This window comes from Rutilus rutilus, assembly GCF_951802725.1.
Source record: "Rutilus rutilus genome assembly, chromosome: 12".
NCBI lineage: Eukaryota > Metazoa > Chordata > Actinopteri > Cypriniformes > Leuciscidae > Rutilus > Rutilus rutilus.
Genome location: NC_140217.1, coordinates 26,252,018 through 26,270,096, shown reverse-complemented (window position 1 = coordinate 26,270,096; position 18,079 = coordinate 26,252,018). Strand labels below are relative to the sequence as shown.

The 18,079-nt window shown below is 38.8% G+C and overlaps 1 protein-coding gene across 1 annotated transcript in view; it reads left to right on the top strand.

The window, feature by feature from the left end:
• The window catches only part of ror1 (receptor tyrosine kinase-like orphan receptor 1), a 111,657-nt gene extending 94,833 nt beyond the window's left edge, over positions 1-16,824 (top strand). The window contains exons 5-9 of the mRNA XM_084426772.1: positions 10,417-10,544; positions 11,141-11,458; positions 11,542-11,787; positions 12,268-12,476; positions 13,659-16,824. Coding sequence (XP_084282898.1) covers positions 10,417-10,544; positions 11,141-11,458; positions 11,542-11,787; positions 12,268-12,476; positions 13,659-15,095 — 2,338 coding nt within the window. The 3' untranslated portion in view covers positions 15,096-16,824. The remainder of the gene's footprint in view (positions 1-10,416; positions 10,545-11,140; positions 11,459-11,541; positions 11,788-12,267; positions 12,477-13,658) is intronic.
• The last annotated feature ends 1,255 nt before the right edge of the window (positions 16,825-18,079 follow it).

The window sequence follows — 18,079 nt, the reverse complement described above, 5'->3', positions numbered from 1 at the left end:
CTGGAATATCTATGGAAGCCAGTTTTCCACCTCAGAGTTAAAAAAAAAGAAATTGTGACTATTTTTCATAATTGCAGCTTTATTCCTTGTAATAGCAACTTTATATCATATGATTGTGGTTTCCATTGTGACATGTATCTCACAATGTGATTTTATACCTATTTTAACTTAATTACCTGTTTAATTTTGTATTCTGATGCTGAGGCTTCCATGTATTTTAATTACAATCCGGTAAATATTACTTGGAGGACATTATCAGAACTTTTAATTTAGTTAGTGTTAATGCTTCTATTCACAGCATTTTTATTCAACTTTTACATATTCAATTGACCAAATATGCACTTGTTATTGTAGCTCGAAGACTGATTATAACAACTTCAGAAAACTAGCTCACCATGTGAGCACAGGCTTGGTCAAGATCTAAATCTCTTGCTTGTTATGGAGCTCTTTTAACTAAGTGTTGATTGACTGAAGATTGGAGCTTTAATATGAGTCTCTTGGTATATGACCTTTAACCTGGTATACTCTATGGCGGAGGTGCAGTCTGAAACTTGAGCCTGACCTTTCGTCAGAACTTCTTTCCCAGTCTGAGGGCAAGCAGCGTGGGTCAGCATACCTCCCCAGCACCCCATATGACGGCATATTAACCTCTACCACTCAATTACATCAGCAGACCACACCGTCCTGCCAGCGGACAGCCTGTTTATCTTTATTTTAATGGTCCGTTAATATATGCCAGCTGATATTAGGTCATCACAGACAAAAATATTTGCATTTCAGTTAACCACAGCAAGGATGTGTGAGGGTTGGTTCTAAACAATTTTATAGACTATAAAACACGTTTTGCTATGAAAGTGTCGATGGAATAATGTGGAATAAAGCTACCAAGGTAATAATAATACATGTAATATACTGTGTGTGTGTGTGTGTGTGTGTGTGTGTGTGTGTGTGTGTGTGTGTGTGTGTGTGTGTGTGTGTGTGTGTGTGTCTTAAAATTATTATGATATGGAATTTGTTCCAATATTCAAATTGTCTCTGACTATACCCATATTGTTTGAATTTGAGCTTATGTATGATGTCAAGCTGTGCGTTGATTACTCACTCATTAAAAAAGTCAATCCTCGTTTATTTTTATGTAGACGTAACAGTGCATGCATAGGAAATACTGGAAATATGCAATCTTAAAGGGATAGTTCACCCAAATGAAAATTCTGTCATCATTTACTCACCCTCAAGTTTTTCCAAACCTGTATGAATTTCTTTCTTCTGCTGAACACAAAAGAATATGTTTTGAAGAATACGGTTAACCAAACAGTTGAGGGGCCCCCCGTAGTATGGAAAAAAAGACTATGGAAGTCACTGGGGTCCATCAACTGTTTGGTTACCGATTTTCTTCAAAATATCTTCTTTGTTCAGCAGAAGAAGGAAACTCATACAGGTTTGGAACAACTTGAGGGTGAATAAATGATGACAGAATTTTCATTTTTGGGTGAACTATCCCTTTAATGCAACTGAATGGCTACTCTAAATGATCAAGACGTTTGTTTGAGACTTGACCTGGTGGGTATTTTGACATGTGTGTGGGTGACCCAAGTTACCCTATAAATATCACTGATATGTAATACACCCTCACACCTTTATTGTATATAAAATATGACATTATTTTATACTTTTCTATAGTTTATATGATGTTTTCAGAGTATCCCCAGTCTCCCTCTCGCAGTCTTCTACCTTTCCTTTTTCTATCGACTCTCTGCCCTGCACCCTCTCTTCAAGATTTTCCATTAACAAAGTCTGGCAGCCAAAGCCTTCTGATTTTTTTCCACTTGAGCTACAGCGGGCGCACGTTTAGATACACAACCGTAAATATGAATGAAAGCTCAGAAATGCTTTCTTTCTCTCTTCTTTTCACTGAGGGAATAAGTTATGTCTTATTCCCATTACTTTTTAGAGGGACATGGGGCCAGTAAATTTGCTTTTATTGGGAGAGCATGAACTTTATTCCCAGGGCCCCTCTCAAATGGATAACCCCTTACCTGCAGCACAAGTTCCTTTCTTTTTTAATGTATTTTACAGCTTTGGATATGCTAAAGTTATGAAATAATGTCTTAGTGAAGATAGTTTAATGATATATATAACATATAATGATTTGTTCTGTTGATATGGACAGAGATAAATAGGTCATGCATAAGGAAAGCAGAGACAGTTGTGTATAGTGAGATTTTTATTGATATTCCCCAGCTTACCTACACCTGGAAGTTAGCCGTGAGTAATGCATAATTACTCAAGGTTCCCCACTCTCTATAAAAACACACCAGCTGTGTTAAACATGCATGTTCTTGTCATTTAAACAACCGTGTTTTCATTGTGATCTATAGGCTTTGTCTTTGTAAATCACAAGGTGTGACAAATCGCAAGCACATATCAAAACATGGTGGAAGAGCTTTCTTGGATGAAGGTGGTTCTTTACTCTGATTAGTGATTATATGAGTCATGTTGTCAGTTTAGTGGTGCTCTGCCAGTTCTTTGAGCCAACACTGATTACTGCATGAACTTCAGTTTTTTGGCAGACAAATGTAGATTCACACGGAGAGCAATAACATATGAAGTAAATAACAGTGGTGTCAGGATTCAGTTTTATAAATTTCACACAAGCAGATTCAAGCATTCACACCCAAATGTATTGAAACACACACACACACACACTGAGTGTGAAATCAGATTGCCACCTTTCAGCACAAAAACCTCTTGTTCACTAAGCACAGAAGTTTAACCAGGTGCTAATCACAGAAATAGTACCTTAACTATTTAAATAAAGTATTTTCAAATGTTTTATTTACTTAAAAAGGTTTTGTTTTTATTTCATTTTATTTTTATTATTGTGCTATTATCACCAATGTAAATCAGGTGGTAAACAGAATGTAATTGAACCCTTAATTGCATGAATGTTCCACCAATTATTATTATTATTATTATTAGAGTATTTAGCTACCCGGATCAATATCTGACAAGGATGGATATCTACCTGTCGCAATAATATAAAACTCTACTGACATTATAGTAACAATTACAGAAGATTAAAATAAAGCATTTGGAGCTTGGAAGTGTTCAGTTTGAGCAGATGTGTTATACCATCATCACTGTCCTTGTTATAGCTCATTTCCCAGTTCATTCAGCATCTGCCTCATATTCGCCATCTCAAACATATTCTTTTACATATCATTTACAACATTTTCAAAATCAATATTTTGATTGCTGACAGCTACTTCACCAGATCCTCTATCAGTGACTGACACTAATATTTGATTGCGTTTAGTACTTGCTCTGCAGTAAATCGCTGATGATACTTTCTATTCTTTTGTTTTCTGCCTGCGGTAACTATGAATGAAACGTCAGTTCATCATTTTGTATCAGACATTGTCACCTTGTGGAATAAAGGTGAATTGCACTTGTTCAGTCATCAAAGATTCAATTATTGTTGTGCAGAAAAAATATACTTTTACACCTCGGGTCGTTGGCAACTCTATACAGTTTTTACAAAAATGAATGGGACAACAGGCATTCTTTTATAATTGTATTGTCATATTGTTTATAATGAATTGATTGAGGAATACTAAGAAGGTTGATGTCTAACTTTAAAAAATGAATAGGAGGAGGGTAGTGAATGACATCCCGGGTCACTAAAGACCCAAGGTATGCGTTTAAGGGTTAAGAGCTGTGTATGTTTGAGACTCATTAAATGACAGATAACACCATTCATTTTCATAAATACTGTGATAGCCTGCTGTATCCTCCACAAACAAGCCTCAGAGCTGGTCTACAAGATGGGGAATTTCGCCTTGCAAATTGTCTTAAGCAGTAATTTTGTGGGTGTGTTTGCGCCGATACCTAGTTGGCATAATTCCTTTAGTGTATTGGATGCTGAAATGTGCAAATAAACAACACTATCAGGTGATGCAATTCATTCTTTGCTTACTTCCCCTAATCACTTGTTGTCACACCTTGTCTAGTCAGCTCTGTTTGTTATTGAACGATCAGTACACATTGTGGCTCAGTGACTAGAAAAACAAACATAGACTATTTTGCGCCACGTACGTTGTCACCTCCCGTCCTAATGGGCTCCTAACAGCTTGACCTTTCTGCCCTCTTTTGTTTAGAAAATCACTCAACTGCACATTGTATAAACAAATCATCTGTGGGGGTTATAATACACTCGTACAGACAATATCCAGATTATTTGTTTCAACGGCAGCAGTTGCACCCAGTGGACGTGGACCTTTAAATTGAGAAACTGGAGCCCGAGCCTCAGCGGTACTCTCAGGGGATGTGACACGGTTAATGCGGAGTGAAGAGATGGGGCAGATAATCTTCTGGGTTCCTGAACTATAGATCATAGATTTAATTGCACAGTCAATCAGGCTTCTGTCAGATGTTGATGGATGCAGAGCTGTCAGGATACCACCATTTCAATAGTCAAAACCACTGACATTTCATGATGACCATTTCGATTTTTTTACTCTCTGCTCAGATCACGTGCCTAGACTTTGACTGTAGTTTGCATGCCCTGATTCTCTCTTTCTGGGCGATCTCAGGGGTCGCAGGGTTGTGTCCTTTGCTTCTGTAATAGAGGCTGCTATTGTGGTAGTGTAACATGAGGACTCTTTCCTCTTTTACTTCGAGGCTCCTAATGAGAGTCCCTTGGTGGCTGTCTTTCCCTTCCTCCCGAGATGCAGTCACGGACCACAGGCCCCCCGTTTATCAGGGACAAACCAGTCCACTGTTACTCATATTCTCCCCATTGTTAAATATATTGCCACTGACCCAGGTCAAACTTTATCTGAGGAGAATACCTGACTGTGAATTGTATCTTCTCTTTTCAAAATTATTTCTCAAGCCTAGTCTTTTATAATCCATTATACAAGCTTTTATGTGTCCTACACTTCCCAACCTCAAAGAGTGTGTGTGTGTGCAGAGACATAGCCAATGAAACGCTCAATTTTACAAACTCAAACACTACTCTGGAATGCCCTCATACTTACTAACTGTAACAACAAAGTTAAGATGTTTTGGAAAGTGTTTCATCAAAATAGCATAATATGGACATTAGCATTCATACTGCATGAAATGGCAAGCACACAGTCATTGAGTAATGAAATGCAAGCACCATCATTGCTTTCATGGTATTGTATCTGAGATGAAAATATTGAGTATTAGAAACTCCAGAGGTGCATGTAATAACTTTATATATGCACATAAAGTATGACATGAATTTGGATGAGATCAGAAACTCTAAGCACATGCATCACAGTGGAGCCCATAAAATATTAAAGAGAAATGATCTAACACTAGAGTGTAGGAGGGATCCTTTAGTCATGGAAAAAACATTGTGAGCTTGTTATGGGACAAATTATTGGAAAATATACTGTGCTTCACATATACAAGTAGGTAGAGAGAAGTCAACTAATTCAACTAAACATGAATTTTCAACATTATACAAGAGTCTTAGTGTATTTTCAGTCTTAGTGATTATGAATTAAAAGAAGCTGGTTTTAATAGTTTAATTATAAAAGTGCTTGATTGAATAAAGAGAAGTACAGGGTTCAATGCATTTTCATGACTTTTCCTTGATCTTAAATTTCATAAAGATTAATCCAGATTTCCATTTGTATTTCAGGAACCACTCTTTGTAGTGTACAAAAGTCCATCAGCAGACAGACTGATGAAATCATGTGGACCAGTTTTACTTTACTATTTAAGAAACTTAATAATTTCCATAATGTGTCCAGAGCTGGAAATCACATGTTTTCCATGATCGTGGGAGACCTGAAAGTGAGCTTATCTACAATTAGTTTTCTTAATGTAGGCCAGTGAGCCTCTTGATCTTAAAATGGACTAACTGGAAATATCTGTTCATAAAATCAGGCGTCAGCAGTAAGATCTGCTTCAAAATCACATTTCTGCACAGCATGGCTTTCAGATCCCAAACAGAGTATCTCACTGTCCTTACTGATCAACTGATCAACCTCCCTGCTATAGCTCCTTTTTAAGTGGAGCGGCATATGGCACGAGAAGAAAAAAAAGATTAGTAAACGTCTTAAAGAGGTGTTTTTGACTCCTTAATGGATGGAGGAGGGAGAGTTCCTAAAAAGATGGAAGAGGCTTCAGGCCAGGCAGATTGGAGATGCTTTCCAGAGGGGAATATCTTGATATATATATACTGTATATTGGACTCCAGGGCATATACAGTAACACTGATGACACAAATCCATTCTCCTTACCGTGTTAGTATGCAGCACTGACATCTTCATGAGCTTAGCTTCTTAACAATGCTCAATGTTTTAAATCACGCCATTGTTTGGTCCAGGTTATTAATTCTAAATCATCTGGTGATCAGCTGACCCCCCTCCACATGCGTCAAAAAGAGGTATGATGTTGAAATAGCTGACTTCTCGACCAAGACATCAGGCAAAGATCTTCTCCTGTTGTTTGTCACCACAGATTTTCTTCTGCATGTAAGCATGCACATGTAGTAGGATCTTTTTTCTCCATTTATCATCCTCAAATTGTGCTGGATAACATTATCAGGCTTTACACAAACTTGTGGAGTTCATGTCTATAGAGCTCCATTTCCTGACGTCCTGATTTGTGTTCCTGGGTCAACATATTTTATTGATCCTGGAACAACATTCCTGTCTGAATTTTATACTAACCATATCCCTACCCCAATACCTAAACCTACCCATAAATTATACCCAAAATCAGAGGGAAATGATAGGTGAATAACACTGATGTAGAAGCACCTAACCCGGATTGTAAGCCTAAACTTGACAGAAACTGTAAACTTCCCTGATTGGTTGATTTAAATGTTATTCCAGGATCAAAAGAAGATGTTGATCCAGGAACATGTTGCACTTTCACATATCTTATCACATAATCAAAAATAATGCTTTGGTAAATCATAATGATGAGTTAAAAAGTTGAAATTTGAGATATTAAGTCATTATTAAGTCATAATTATGACGTCAAACATTTGTCATAATTGACTTAATATCTCACAATTTCGACTTTTCATGTTATCGTTTTGACTTTTCATCTCATAATTATGTCTTAGAATTCCCATAATCTTATCATTTCAATGATTTTGACTTCATCTAACAATTTTGACTTTTCATCTCATCATTATGAATTATCGTAATATCTCATAATTGTTCTTATGCTGTAGAAATTGGCTTAGATGTCAGTTTGACTGCTGCTTTCATTAAAACAAAAGGGTACAACAAATAATAAGAAACTCTAAAATTCTTGTTTAAATTTTCATTAAAAATTAAATGAATAAAGTATTAAATTAGAGAGATACAACATAAAACCTTTTCCTCTGTTCTTCAGAGTTTTGGGCCCCTTTGTTTAATTGTTTGCGGATGGTTTTGGCTACACACCCTCAAGAATAGGACACCCTGAAGGACTAGACATCCATCTTGGTAATGTTTAATGTGCATCTTTCTCATGTTGATTTCTCTGCTACTCAGCACACAGGGGAGCATTTTTAGACTCCTCACTCCTTCCTGTCTTGACTCAATAGGTTTAGCAGGAGAGTTTGAGAATCCTGTAGGAATTCCACGATGTGCTGGATCTGAAGAGCATGTTGAAAAGCATATCATGTTTGTGTGTGTGTGTGTGCTAAGAACCTTCTCTTGTTCTTGTTGCATCACTGTCACGGCTCAGTCAACTGTTTGTGTTGCAGCTCACACTTTTCCTTTAATTATCACTCACTTCCAAATGGCACTGACAAGTAAAGAAATGCCCTGGACTTCCTTCTGTTTACACAAACAAACCCCTCGCTTAGCAAGAAACGCAAACACACAAAACACATGCACGCAGATGAACTGACTCGAGTGTGTTCGTGTGTGTGTGCGTGCGCAAGACAGGAAGAGAGAGTTTGGGAAAAAAACTAATATTATGCAAAAATAGGTTGTAATTCTCCACAACAACTGTTCCTCCTTGTCATTTAGCTTTCTGTGGGTGGCCACAGTTACCAATGCCTTCTCCTGTGACACACATGCTGGAGAGCTGGGAAGCTTTTCTGCACAGTCTGTATCTGTTTCTGAATTTTAGATTGAACTGTTTTTACATGAAACTTGACAGGACAAAAACATTTTAATTAAACTTTTTCACTCTTACAAAACAGAACTGTACTTTTAGCGTGTAACTACCATTCTAAGGTTTGGGGTCAGTGCGATATTTAAGAAAATAATACTTTTATCCAGCAAGGATGCATTAAATTGGTCAAACGTGAGAGTAAAGACTTTTATATTGTTACAACAAAAAATATATATATATATATATTTTCACAACAGTTTTCAAGGGTTTTTTTAGCTCTAAATCAGTAGGCTATATTAGAATGATTTCTGAAGGATCATGTGACACTGAAGACTGGAGCAATTGGCTGCTGAATATTAAGCTTGGTGAACATAACTTCGTCTGTCAAAAACATAAAAAAAATACTTCCGACCACGAACTTTTGAAAGATAATGTATAGGGTAGAGTGGGGGAAAACGCCCCCCTTAAGGAAAGTGTGACGTTACAGTGAAACAAAACATAAATGTGACTAGAATTTCCATCCCGGTTTTGAGTGACTATGGCAGGAGTTATTCACCAAATATTAAAATTGCTCAGCCTTCATAATTAATTAGTATTTTCACTGAAAATATTTTTGTACAAAGGGGGCGTTTTGCCCCAGCGGTGGGGTAAAATGCCCCCTTTCTTACCAACCAGTTTGCTTCATAGATCAACAGCAAAATTAACAGACAATAGTTTTTAATCTCTAAAAGTAAAAGGCAAGTATTGTATCAACATGTATATATATTAATATTTATTTCAGCAATGTCCAAAATAGCCAAATTTAACTACCTTCCATCAGTGAGCTAACTTTGCTAGCAAGCTAGCTAGTTAATGCTCACTTGAGGTAATTTTTTCATGTTTTGTTCAAATATTTAGATTTTACCACCTAGTTATACTGCATTAAGTGTAAAACAAAGGATTTGATAGACATAAATATTTTATTATAGTAATTATGATAGAGAGAAACTATGCCCCCAGGGGGGCGTTTTACCCCTCAGCGTAGGGGGCGTTTTACCCCACAAGCTATGACTTTTAAAAAAAATTAAATAAATTTTTAATATAATTATATTCCTTATAAATACCATATGATCTCAAACTACAGACTTCACTATTCATCTATCATACATCACTGCGATATCCTGCAGAACAATATTGTATTAAACACTTGTTTACTAATATCTGAAAATTATAGCATTTACCCTGTAATCCTCTTCTCTTAAAATATGTCGCTGGTGTCAGCTTCTCCATAGAGATTTGTATATCCCCGTTATCAACGTAGTGCATAGCAACAGTAAAAATGTATCTCGACTACTTTTAGTGATCATTTTGGGAAAAACAGGTGGGGGGCGTTTTACCCCAGGGGGGCGTTTTCCCCCACTCTACCCTATATTGAACTACTGCAACATGGTCATGTGACAAAAATGTAATAAACTACTGTTTAAATCTCTTATAATATGTAAGACCATAGGATAATACCTATTCTTTCACATACTATTTTTAAAGACTAGTGGGTAGTATGCAGTAAATGTTCAGTATTCAATAAATAGTAAGCTTGTATTCCATTGCAAACATAGCCAGATTGAGTGCTAATGTCTGGGTTGACGTTTGCTTCTCAGACACTCCTTTGACTTTTGACCTCTGACCTTTCACACACCTGCTTTTCATTAACACCACCAACCATTTTAATAGAATTTTTTTTTTTCAAATGTTGTCTGTTTATTTGAACTGTTCATAACCTGATCATTGTTTTCTCTCATTTTATCAAACACATTATTAAGTCAAATTGTTTCGGTTTACCGCACTGCAAATCACTGGAGTCCAGCAGTGACTCAGTCTTTGCCTCTTTCTCATAGTGTATATATGGATGACATACGCTTTTGAGAGAACCACTCGTTCATATGGTTTAAATTACAGGGTATTATGTGCAGACACAGAACAAAACATCTTTTTTATTATTTATGAAATGTTGAATGGTTTAAATGATATATCCAGGTCTGTATTATATTCCATTTGAATGTATTTTTCATATGTTGGGTTTGTATTGTATAGGGCTGATAAAACATGGCAAATTTGGCTCTGTGGGATTGCACGTGATCCAGTGGCGCGTATTGCCCTCTAGTGTTTGGAGTTAGAATTACAGCCTTATAGGAATCCCCTTCTGCCAAAATAAATAATTAAAACTACAATGCTGTGATGAAAGCCAAAGTAGGGGAGTTTGGACTGGATGTTATGTTTTAAAGCCTGCTAAATTTACTGACCATAATTAACATGAACATTTCATTTTTATTTTGTTTTTAGAGAGGATTTTGACGAGGAAGGTTTCTGCCAGCCGTACAGAGGGATTGCGTGTGCTCGCTTCATAGGAAACAGGAGTATCTTCGTAGACTCGCTGCAGATGCAGGGCGAGATTGAGACCCAAATCACAGGTAGTCCTCCAATCCTTTCAAAATTAGTTTTTTCCTGTGTCACAATATGAGGTAAATCTGGCCCTGACTATATATATTGTACAGTTCAACCGAAACGCAGCTGTTTAAATCAAAACAGCTAGCTTGTGTACTCTTTAAATTACCCTGTAAATTCCATGCTACGTGAGTATAGTATCATTCAGTAATCATTCATTCAATATCAGTACCATCTTATATATGTGGCATGGTATGACATCAGATACCATCACTATACTACAGCACCTTACTGTTTTTTAAGAGAAATTTTTTCCATGGCTAAATCTTAGTATCATGCACATGTTAACTGGCCTAAGTTTTTTGTTTTCTGTGAGAAAGTTTTCAATTGTAGCCATTTAAGAACACAGGCATTCACTGTGGTTAGAGTGAGCAGTCAATTTGTTTTTGAATCACACAACTTCTTGCGAAACCACAACAATTCACTGGAACTTTTGTCTCTTTGTTGTTTGTGTGTAAGATATCATTTCCCTCGAATACACGAGTCCACAATGGCTCATTCCTGTTTTCAAATCTGGAAAAAAACACTGTATAAAAGACTTATTTCTGTTTTTTTTTCCCAGCGGCGTTCACTATGATTGGCACCTCCAATCACCTGTCAGATCGCTGCTCCCAGTTTGCTATTCCCTCCCTGTGCCATTTTGCCTTCCCAACATGTGACCGCAGCTCTGGCATGGACAAACCACGGGATTTATGCAAGGACGAGTGTGAGATTCTGGAAAACGACCTGTGTAAGACTGAGTACATCATCGCTCGCTCCAACCCTCTCATCCTCAAACGTCTCAAACTGCCCAACTGTGAAGACCTTGCCGCTTCGGACAGCCCCGATGCTGCCAACTGCATGAGAATAGGCATTCCAATAGCTGAGACCATAATTAAAAGTAAGAATTTTGTGTAGTTAAAAAAAAAAGATTTGTCATTTTATAGAAAATGAAATAAATTCTCTTCGTTTCTCCTATTTTAGGCCACAAATGTTACAACAACAGTGGTTCAGACTACCGCGGCACAGTCAGCGTGACTAAATCTGGTCGACAGTGTCAACCATGGAACTCGCAGTATCCCCACAGCCACACCTTCCTGGCCATGCGTTACCCAGAGCTCAACGGGGGACATTCCTATTGTCGCAACCCTGGCAACAAGCACGACGCTCCCTGGTGCTTCACCCTAGATGAGAGTGTGCACATGGAGCTCTGCGACATTCCTCCATGTGGTGAGACGCCCTGCTTGTATTGACAAGTGCTGGTCCTCCCTATACGCAAAATACGCAACTTGTGTAGGGCCCCTGAACCACCAGGGGGCCCCCTTGCTCTCAAGAATGATTTAGGGCTGTGTTTTAGTTTCGTTTTTGATTTTGGCTTCCAATGATTAACTGCCAAAAGGTCAAATATTCTTTCACATAATTTGGTTAAAATGCAAAATAGCTCTGATATGATAACTGGGTGCCAGCCACTGATCGAACATGCATGTAATGAGATCAAGAGCAAGATTACAGAAAGTGTTTTACACACTATTTAGAAAATTAGTATGCAGTATGGTATAGTTTGCGGTATGATAGTATTCCTTTCTGAATATAGTCATTCTTGGGTAATCTAATCTGTGGATGATTTTACTCCAAAACACATTTTTATTGTTGTCAAAACAAAATTATCATATTTAGTTAAAAAAAAAAAGATGTATTGCTTGTCCTCAGATTTGCCAAAGCATGGGGGCAGCAGTATGGGGATCCTGTACATCCTGGTACCAAGCGTGGCTATACCGCTGGCCATCGCCCTGCTGTTCTTCTTCATTTGTGTGTGCCGAAACAACCAGAAAGCCTCACGTCCACCAGCGCCACGCCAGCCCAAACCCGTCCGTGGCCAGAACGTGGAGATGTCCATGCTCACGGCCTACAAACCAAAGGTGAGATGTTACTGCTAACAGATCAGAACTAACTCTGAGTGATCATTTGAAATGCAACTTCACTTGCCACCCACAATCCAGGCGGTAAATGCTCGGTAATAAATGTTTAAGTCATTACTGATTGGCCTAATTCCTTTAGTGAATCGGGTGGTAAAACAACACAGACCACACGTGAAAATAAACAGCGCTATCAGCGCACCGATTTAGATTTTTATTCTTATACTTTTTGTCCATTGGAATTGTGGGGCATTGCCATAAGGTTTGAATTAGTGTGCATTCCTGGGTGATGGGGTGGGGTTAAGGGGGCTGCACAAACAGGAGGCAAAATGGCAGGAGGGATGAGCATATGGAGGCAATCTCTTCCAGGCCCGGAGAGGAATCTAAAAATAATCATATTGTTATCATTTCGCTTGGATCATTCAAAGCAGATTCAAATGAGATTTTCGCTTGAAAATTGTTTTTCCCTGCTTTTTCGTCTTGGTCACTGATTAAAGTGACATTTTTACAAACAAATATTTTGAAGAGATGATGCTAGTCCCTGTCAGTTCCAGTATTAATCAGACCTTTTGACACCATGAAGTGCTGTTTGTATCTATAACACATTGAGACCTCTCATCTACAGTCTCAGCTGCAGCCCAAAGTTCAAACTAAGGTCATACAAAGGTCATGCACTCACTCAAGTAATATCCAAACCAGGGATGAGACATGTTTAGCCTCAGGCAGAGTTGACGCTAACACGAAACAGCTGCTTCTTTCAACAAAAAAGAGACTCTTATCTTTTATTTGGCAGTATTCATGTCTCCTTTAAATGTAGCGGTGTAGCTTTTATCATTTTTTTTTATTTCCTGTTTCATGATCCAGAGTCTTGTCCAAACCAATCCCACAGCATTATGCTTGTTCCTTACATCTATATCACGCATATAGGGGATAAAAGAGTATAGAATCATAGTGACTGTCGTGTAAGTGGTAAGACCGCGTCTGCCAAGCACATAAATGTACATGACAGTCAGAATATTTTAAGAGCAAACCGATTTTATGCATGTCTGTGGTCAATGGTTGAGGTTGTAACGTCTTGTGTTTCAGCAACAGAGCAAAAGATGAAAGAATAAGGCTAAAACTGCTACTATGAAAAGACAAATTTACCACCCCATACTTACCTTTCTATTTCCTTCTCTTCTCTAGAGTAAAGCCAAAGAGCTTCCTCTGTCTGCAGTGCGCTTCATGGAGGAGTTGGGCGAGAGCTCCTTTGGTAAGATCTACAAAGGCCACCTGTACCTGCCAGGCATGGAACACGCTCAGCTAGTGGCCATAAAAACACTGAAGGACATCTCAAGTGCACAACACTGGGAGGATTTCCAGCAGGAAGCATCTGTCCTGGCAGAACTTCATCATCCCAATGTGGTTTGTCTTCTGGGTGTCGTGACCCAAGAGCAGCCTGTCTGCATGCTCTTCGAGTTCCTGGCCCAAGGGGACCTCCACGAATTCCTCATCATGCGCTCTCCCCATTCAGATGTGGGCTGCAGTAGCGACGAAGACGGTACCGTCAAGTCCAGCCTCGACCATGCGGACTTCCTGCACATGGCCATTCAGGTTGCAGCCGGGATGGAGTACCTCGCAAGCCATTTTTTCGTCCACAAAGACCTTGCGGCGAGAAACATCCTGGTTGGTGAGCAGCTCCACATCAAGATCTCTGATCTAGGCTTGTCCAGAGATATCTACGCCTCTGATTATTTCAGAGTCCAACCCAAAACGCTCCTTCCTATTCGCTGGATGTCGGTGGAGGCCATCGTTTACGGGAAGTACACCACCGACTCTGACATTTGGGCATTCGGTGTGGTTCTGTGGGAGATCTTCAGCTTCGGCCTGCAGCCCTATTACGGTTTCAGCAACCAGGAAGTGATAGAGATGGTGCGGAAAAAGCAGCTGCTGCCCTGCCCGGAGGATTGCCCTCCTCGCATGTATGCTCTGATGACAGAGTGCTGGCAGGAGGGTCCCGCTCGCAGGCCCAGATTTAAAGACATACACAGCCGACTCCGTGCTTGGGAGGGTCTGTCTTCCCACGCCAGCTCCAGCACACCATCTGGAGGCAACGCCACCACCCAGACTACCTCTCTGAGCGCCAGCCCCGTCAGCAACCTCAGCAGCCCGCGCTACGCCGGATACATCTACGGAGCTCCGCAGACCCTCCCGCCGGGACAAATCGCGGGCTTCATGGCTCAGATGCCACAGAACCAGCGTTTTATACCTGTGAACGGATACCCTATCCCACCTGGCTATGCTGCCTTCCCAGCAGCCCATTTCGCCACATCTCAGGGCCCTCCACAGGTGGTGCAACACTGCCCTCCGCCAAAGAGCCGGTCGCCCAGCAGCGCCAGCGGCTCAACCAGCACGGGTCACGTGACCAGCGTCCCCTCCACAGGCTCGAATCATGACGCCAACACACCCTTGCTTTCTCATTGTGTCACTCTGACGCCCATGACAGCAATGACGGGCGGCACAATGCCAGTTTTTGGACATTTTGCACAGAAGGCCATGCAAATAGACCAAAGTCAGGCAGCGCTGCTGGCTGACACTAACAGACTGATGTACAGTGAATCCATCATTACTGCCGATTTATGAATACATGATGTTTTGTCCTGTATATTGATAATTATTGATATTTTAATGTTTTTTTTTTTCTTCTTCCTTGTAAATATAAAATAGCCTGAACAAAATGCGAAATTTTATATTTTAATGTTGTTTTATAAATGTGTCTTAAAGGAAACTTGTATATTCACATATTCTCTGTGAAGCTTCATGCCACTTTTTTCGGCTCAATATGACTAAACGTGGCAGAACAGCCTTAAAAGGCCCTTTTTTCTTTTTTTTTAACCAGTGATGATGCCCTTTCAAGGTTATTTTCGACAGAGCTGTTGCTTTGTCATCCCTTTTGACCCGGAAGGCTTCTGAATGCCTTGGTCTCTGTTCCGTCATAGCATTTTGGACATATTGAATGAGCTGAATATTGCATTGAAATCTAACCCTAAAGAAGAATTAAGGGAATAATTGTGCAAATATATATCACCAATGCCTTAATATGAAAAAAAGATGTTGCTTTAATTATGGCCACCATATGTGCCTGCATTTTATTCGGAATTCAGGCATGTGTACTTGTGGGAGACGATGTGTGTGAGATTCTTCTGTTACTGTGGTGTTATTCAAATGATTTCAACACGAGACACATCAGAGCGACGTCCGAAAGCTTAGGCAGCTGACTTGTTGCCCTGTAAGCCAATGACTTCTAGGACAACGTGTTTCGAAGGTGCCTCTTACAGCAAAGATTGAGAACTTATTCTAGATACTAATTTCAGTCAAAACTGACTGCTAACCGCAACTTTCTGGTGTAATTTTTTTCCTTTTAGTTCAACTGTCATGAAATCACACGCACAGGATAGTGGGACATCATAAGCAGAAGAAGGTATTAAGACAGGATGTGTCACAATCATTGGATTGGGACATGCCTTTTTTGCCTTCCTACCTTCGCATGCAGCATTGTTCAGCATTCGGATGCAGCCCAGATTATTTGGCCATTAAATGTTGCCTGTAAGGCCATAATATAGCTGAAATTCAGGTAACCAGAAGGTTTCTTTGTATAGGCCTACTCTATATGTGCCTTACTCAAGAGCATATTTTAAACTGCCAGAATAGCATTGCATTCGTCTAAATGAGTCGTAAACTTTTCACATCACTGTTTGGCAAAGCATATGTGAAATCTGTCTTATTAATGATGCAGAACTTTTTTTCTAACACGAACTCCTCACTACCTATAGAATGTAATGCCTAAAAATTCCTCTAGAGGTCAGTGTCAATCTGCGACTCTGATTGAATGAAGTTCTTTATATTTGTCTCACGGTAATACTGTATGTGCCTGCTATTTTGTAGCTTTCATTTGATGTTTGTTAACTTTCTTCTCTCGTTTAATCTCTTGACATTTCACGGAAACAGGGATTAAACAGATTTGATCATTTTTAGCAAGCAGCTGTATGTCATGTTCATTCTCATTTTGGTTTGTTGCTATGCAACTGTTTATTTCAAAGACACTCTTTTCCTGTGTTGAAGACAATCAAGAATTTATCTTTTATGCAGGGTACAGTGTTTTGTGAAGACATGATTGCTTGTGACCTATAAAATGCCTTTTGGACAATCTCATGATGCGTCATGACATTTCATGAACAGACGTTATGCATGAAAAACGTATTTGTAGATCAATGGTTTATTTTTATATGATTTGTCACTATTTTTCATCAATATTGCAGTCTTATTATTGTACGTCTGAACATACAGTGTGTTGACATTATAAAAGCCACTTAAAGAAACAGCTTGGTTCAATGTCATTTTTTCTAGCGTTTTGATATGATTTCTAATGAGCGTACGTCAACATATTTTTCTTCAAAAGTTCTATTAATGTTTTTATAAACTGCATCCAACATTTTATGAAATTCATCAGTGTAAGTACCCCAAATCATTTAAAATTCCAAATTTAAATATTACATTTTGGTCTTGGTGTCATTATTTTTGTTTTGTACCAGTATGAATTTCTTTCTTCTGTTGAACACAAAATAAGATATTTTGAAGAATGTTGGTAATCAAACAGTTGATGGTAGCCATTGACTTCTATAGTATACTATGGAAGTCAATGGGTGCCATCAACTGTCTGGTTACCAACATTCTTCAAAAGATCTTCATTTGTGTTCAACAGAAGAAAGAAATTCATACAGGTTTGGAACAACATGAGGGTGAGTAAATGATGACAATATTTTCATTTTGCGGTGAACTGTGCCATTTAAATACGGGTTATTGCAGAGCTTTTAACATTTGCTACCAGTAGAGGGCAGCGTAGGGTTAGTTTGGTTTCAAACATCAGGATATTCTAGGAAAGTGTGCACTGACTGTAGGATACTTGTCTATTAAAGTGTCTGTGTGTGTATTCATGTGAATGTTTTATATTATAGAACTGCACACATTTCAAAGGTACGTAAAAAAAAAAAAAAGTCCTTGGCATTGGATAAACAAATCTTTTAAAAAGGCTAACAAGTCCAGCATGTTTGCCAAAAGAAATGACGTACACATGACTTTATGATTACTCCCATACTCCATCCCAACAAAGAGAGGGAAAAAAAAAACCTGACCTTGAACACGCAGCATACAGCTTTCAGAGGAGACGGGTTTGATGTTGGGAATGTTTTTGATCAGTTCTCTCCGGTTTCTTATCTGGAACAGTCCCAGGAATGGCCATCCAGTCTCTGGCTCTGGAATGCAAATCCACACCAAGGCAATGTGTGTCAAAAGTGCAATTTATGAGACAAAACAAACTTTTTTTAAATAAGTTTGTGGGTGTTTTAAAGTATTAACTGATATTTTTTTTTCAGTTATGGACACAAATAGCTTATTTCATGGTCAGAATTTATTTGCTTTAATAAGGAAGAACCCCATGGAGGAATCAAGACTGGGGAAGCACACTTTCTTAGGATGACACATATTTAAACATACGTTAATATGCATAATTAATATTAGATATATGATTATAATGACTTCTAATATACTAGGGATCCATGTGATATGCA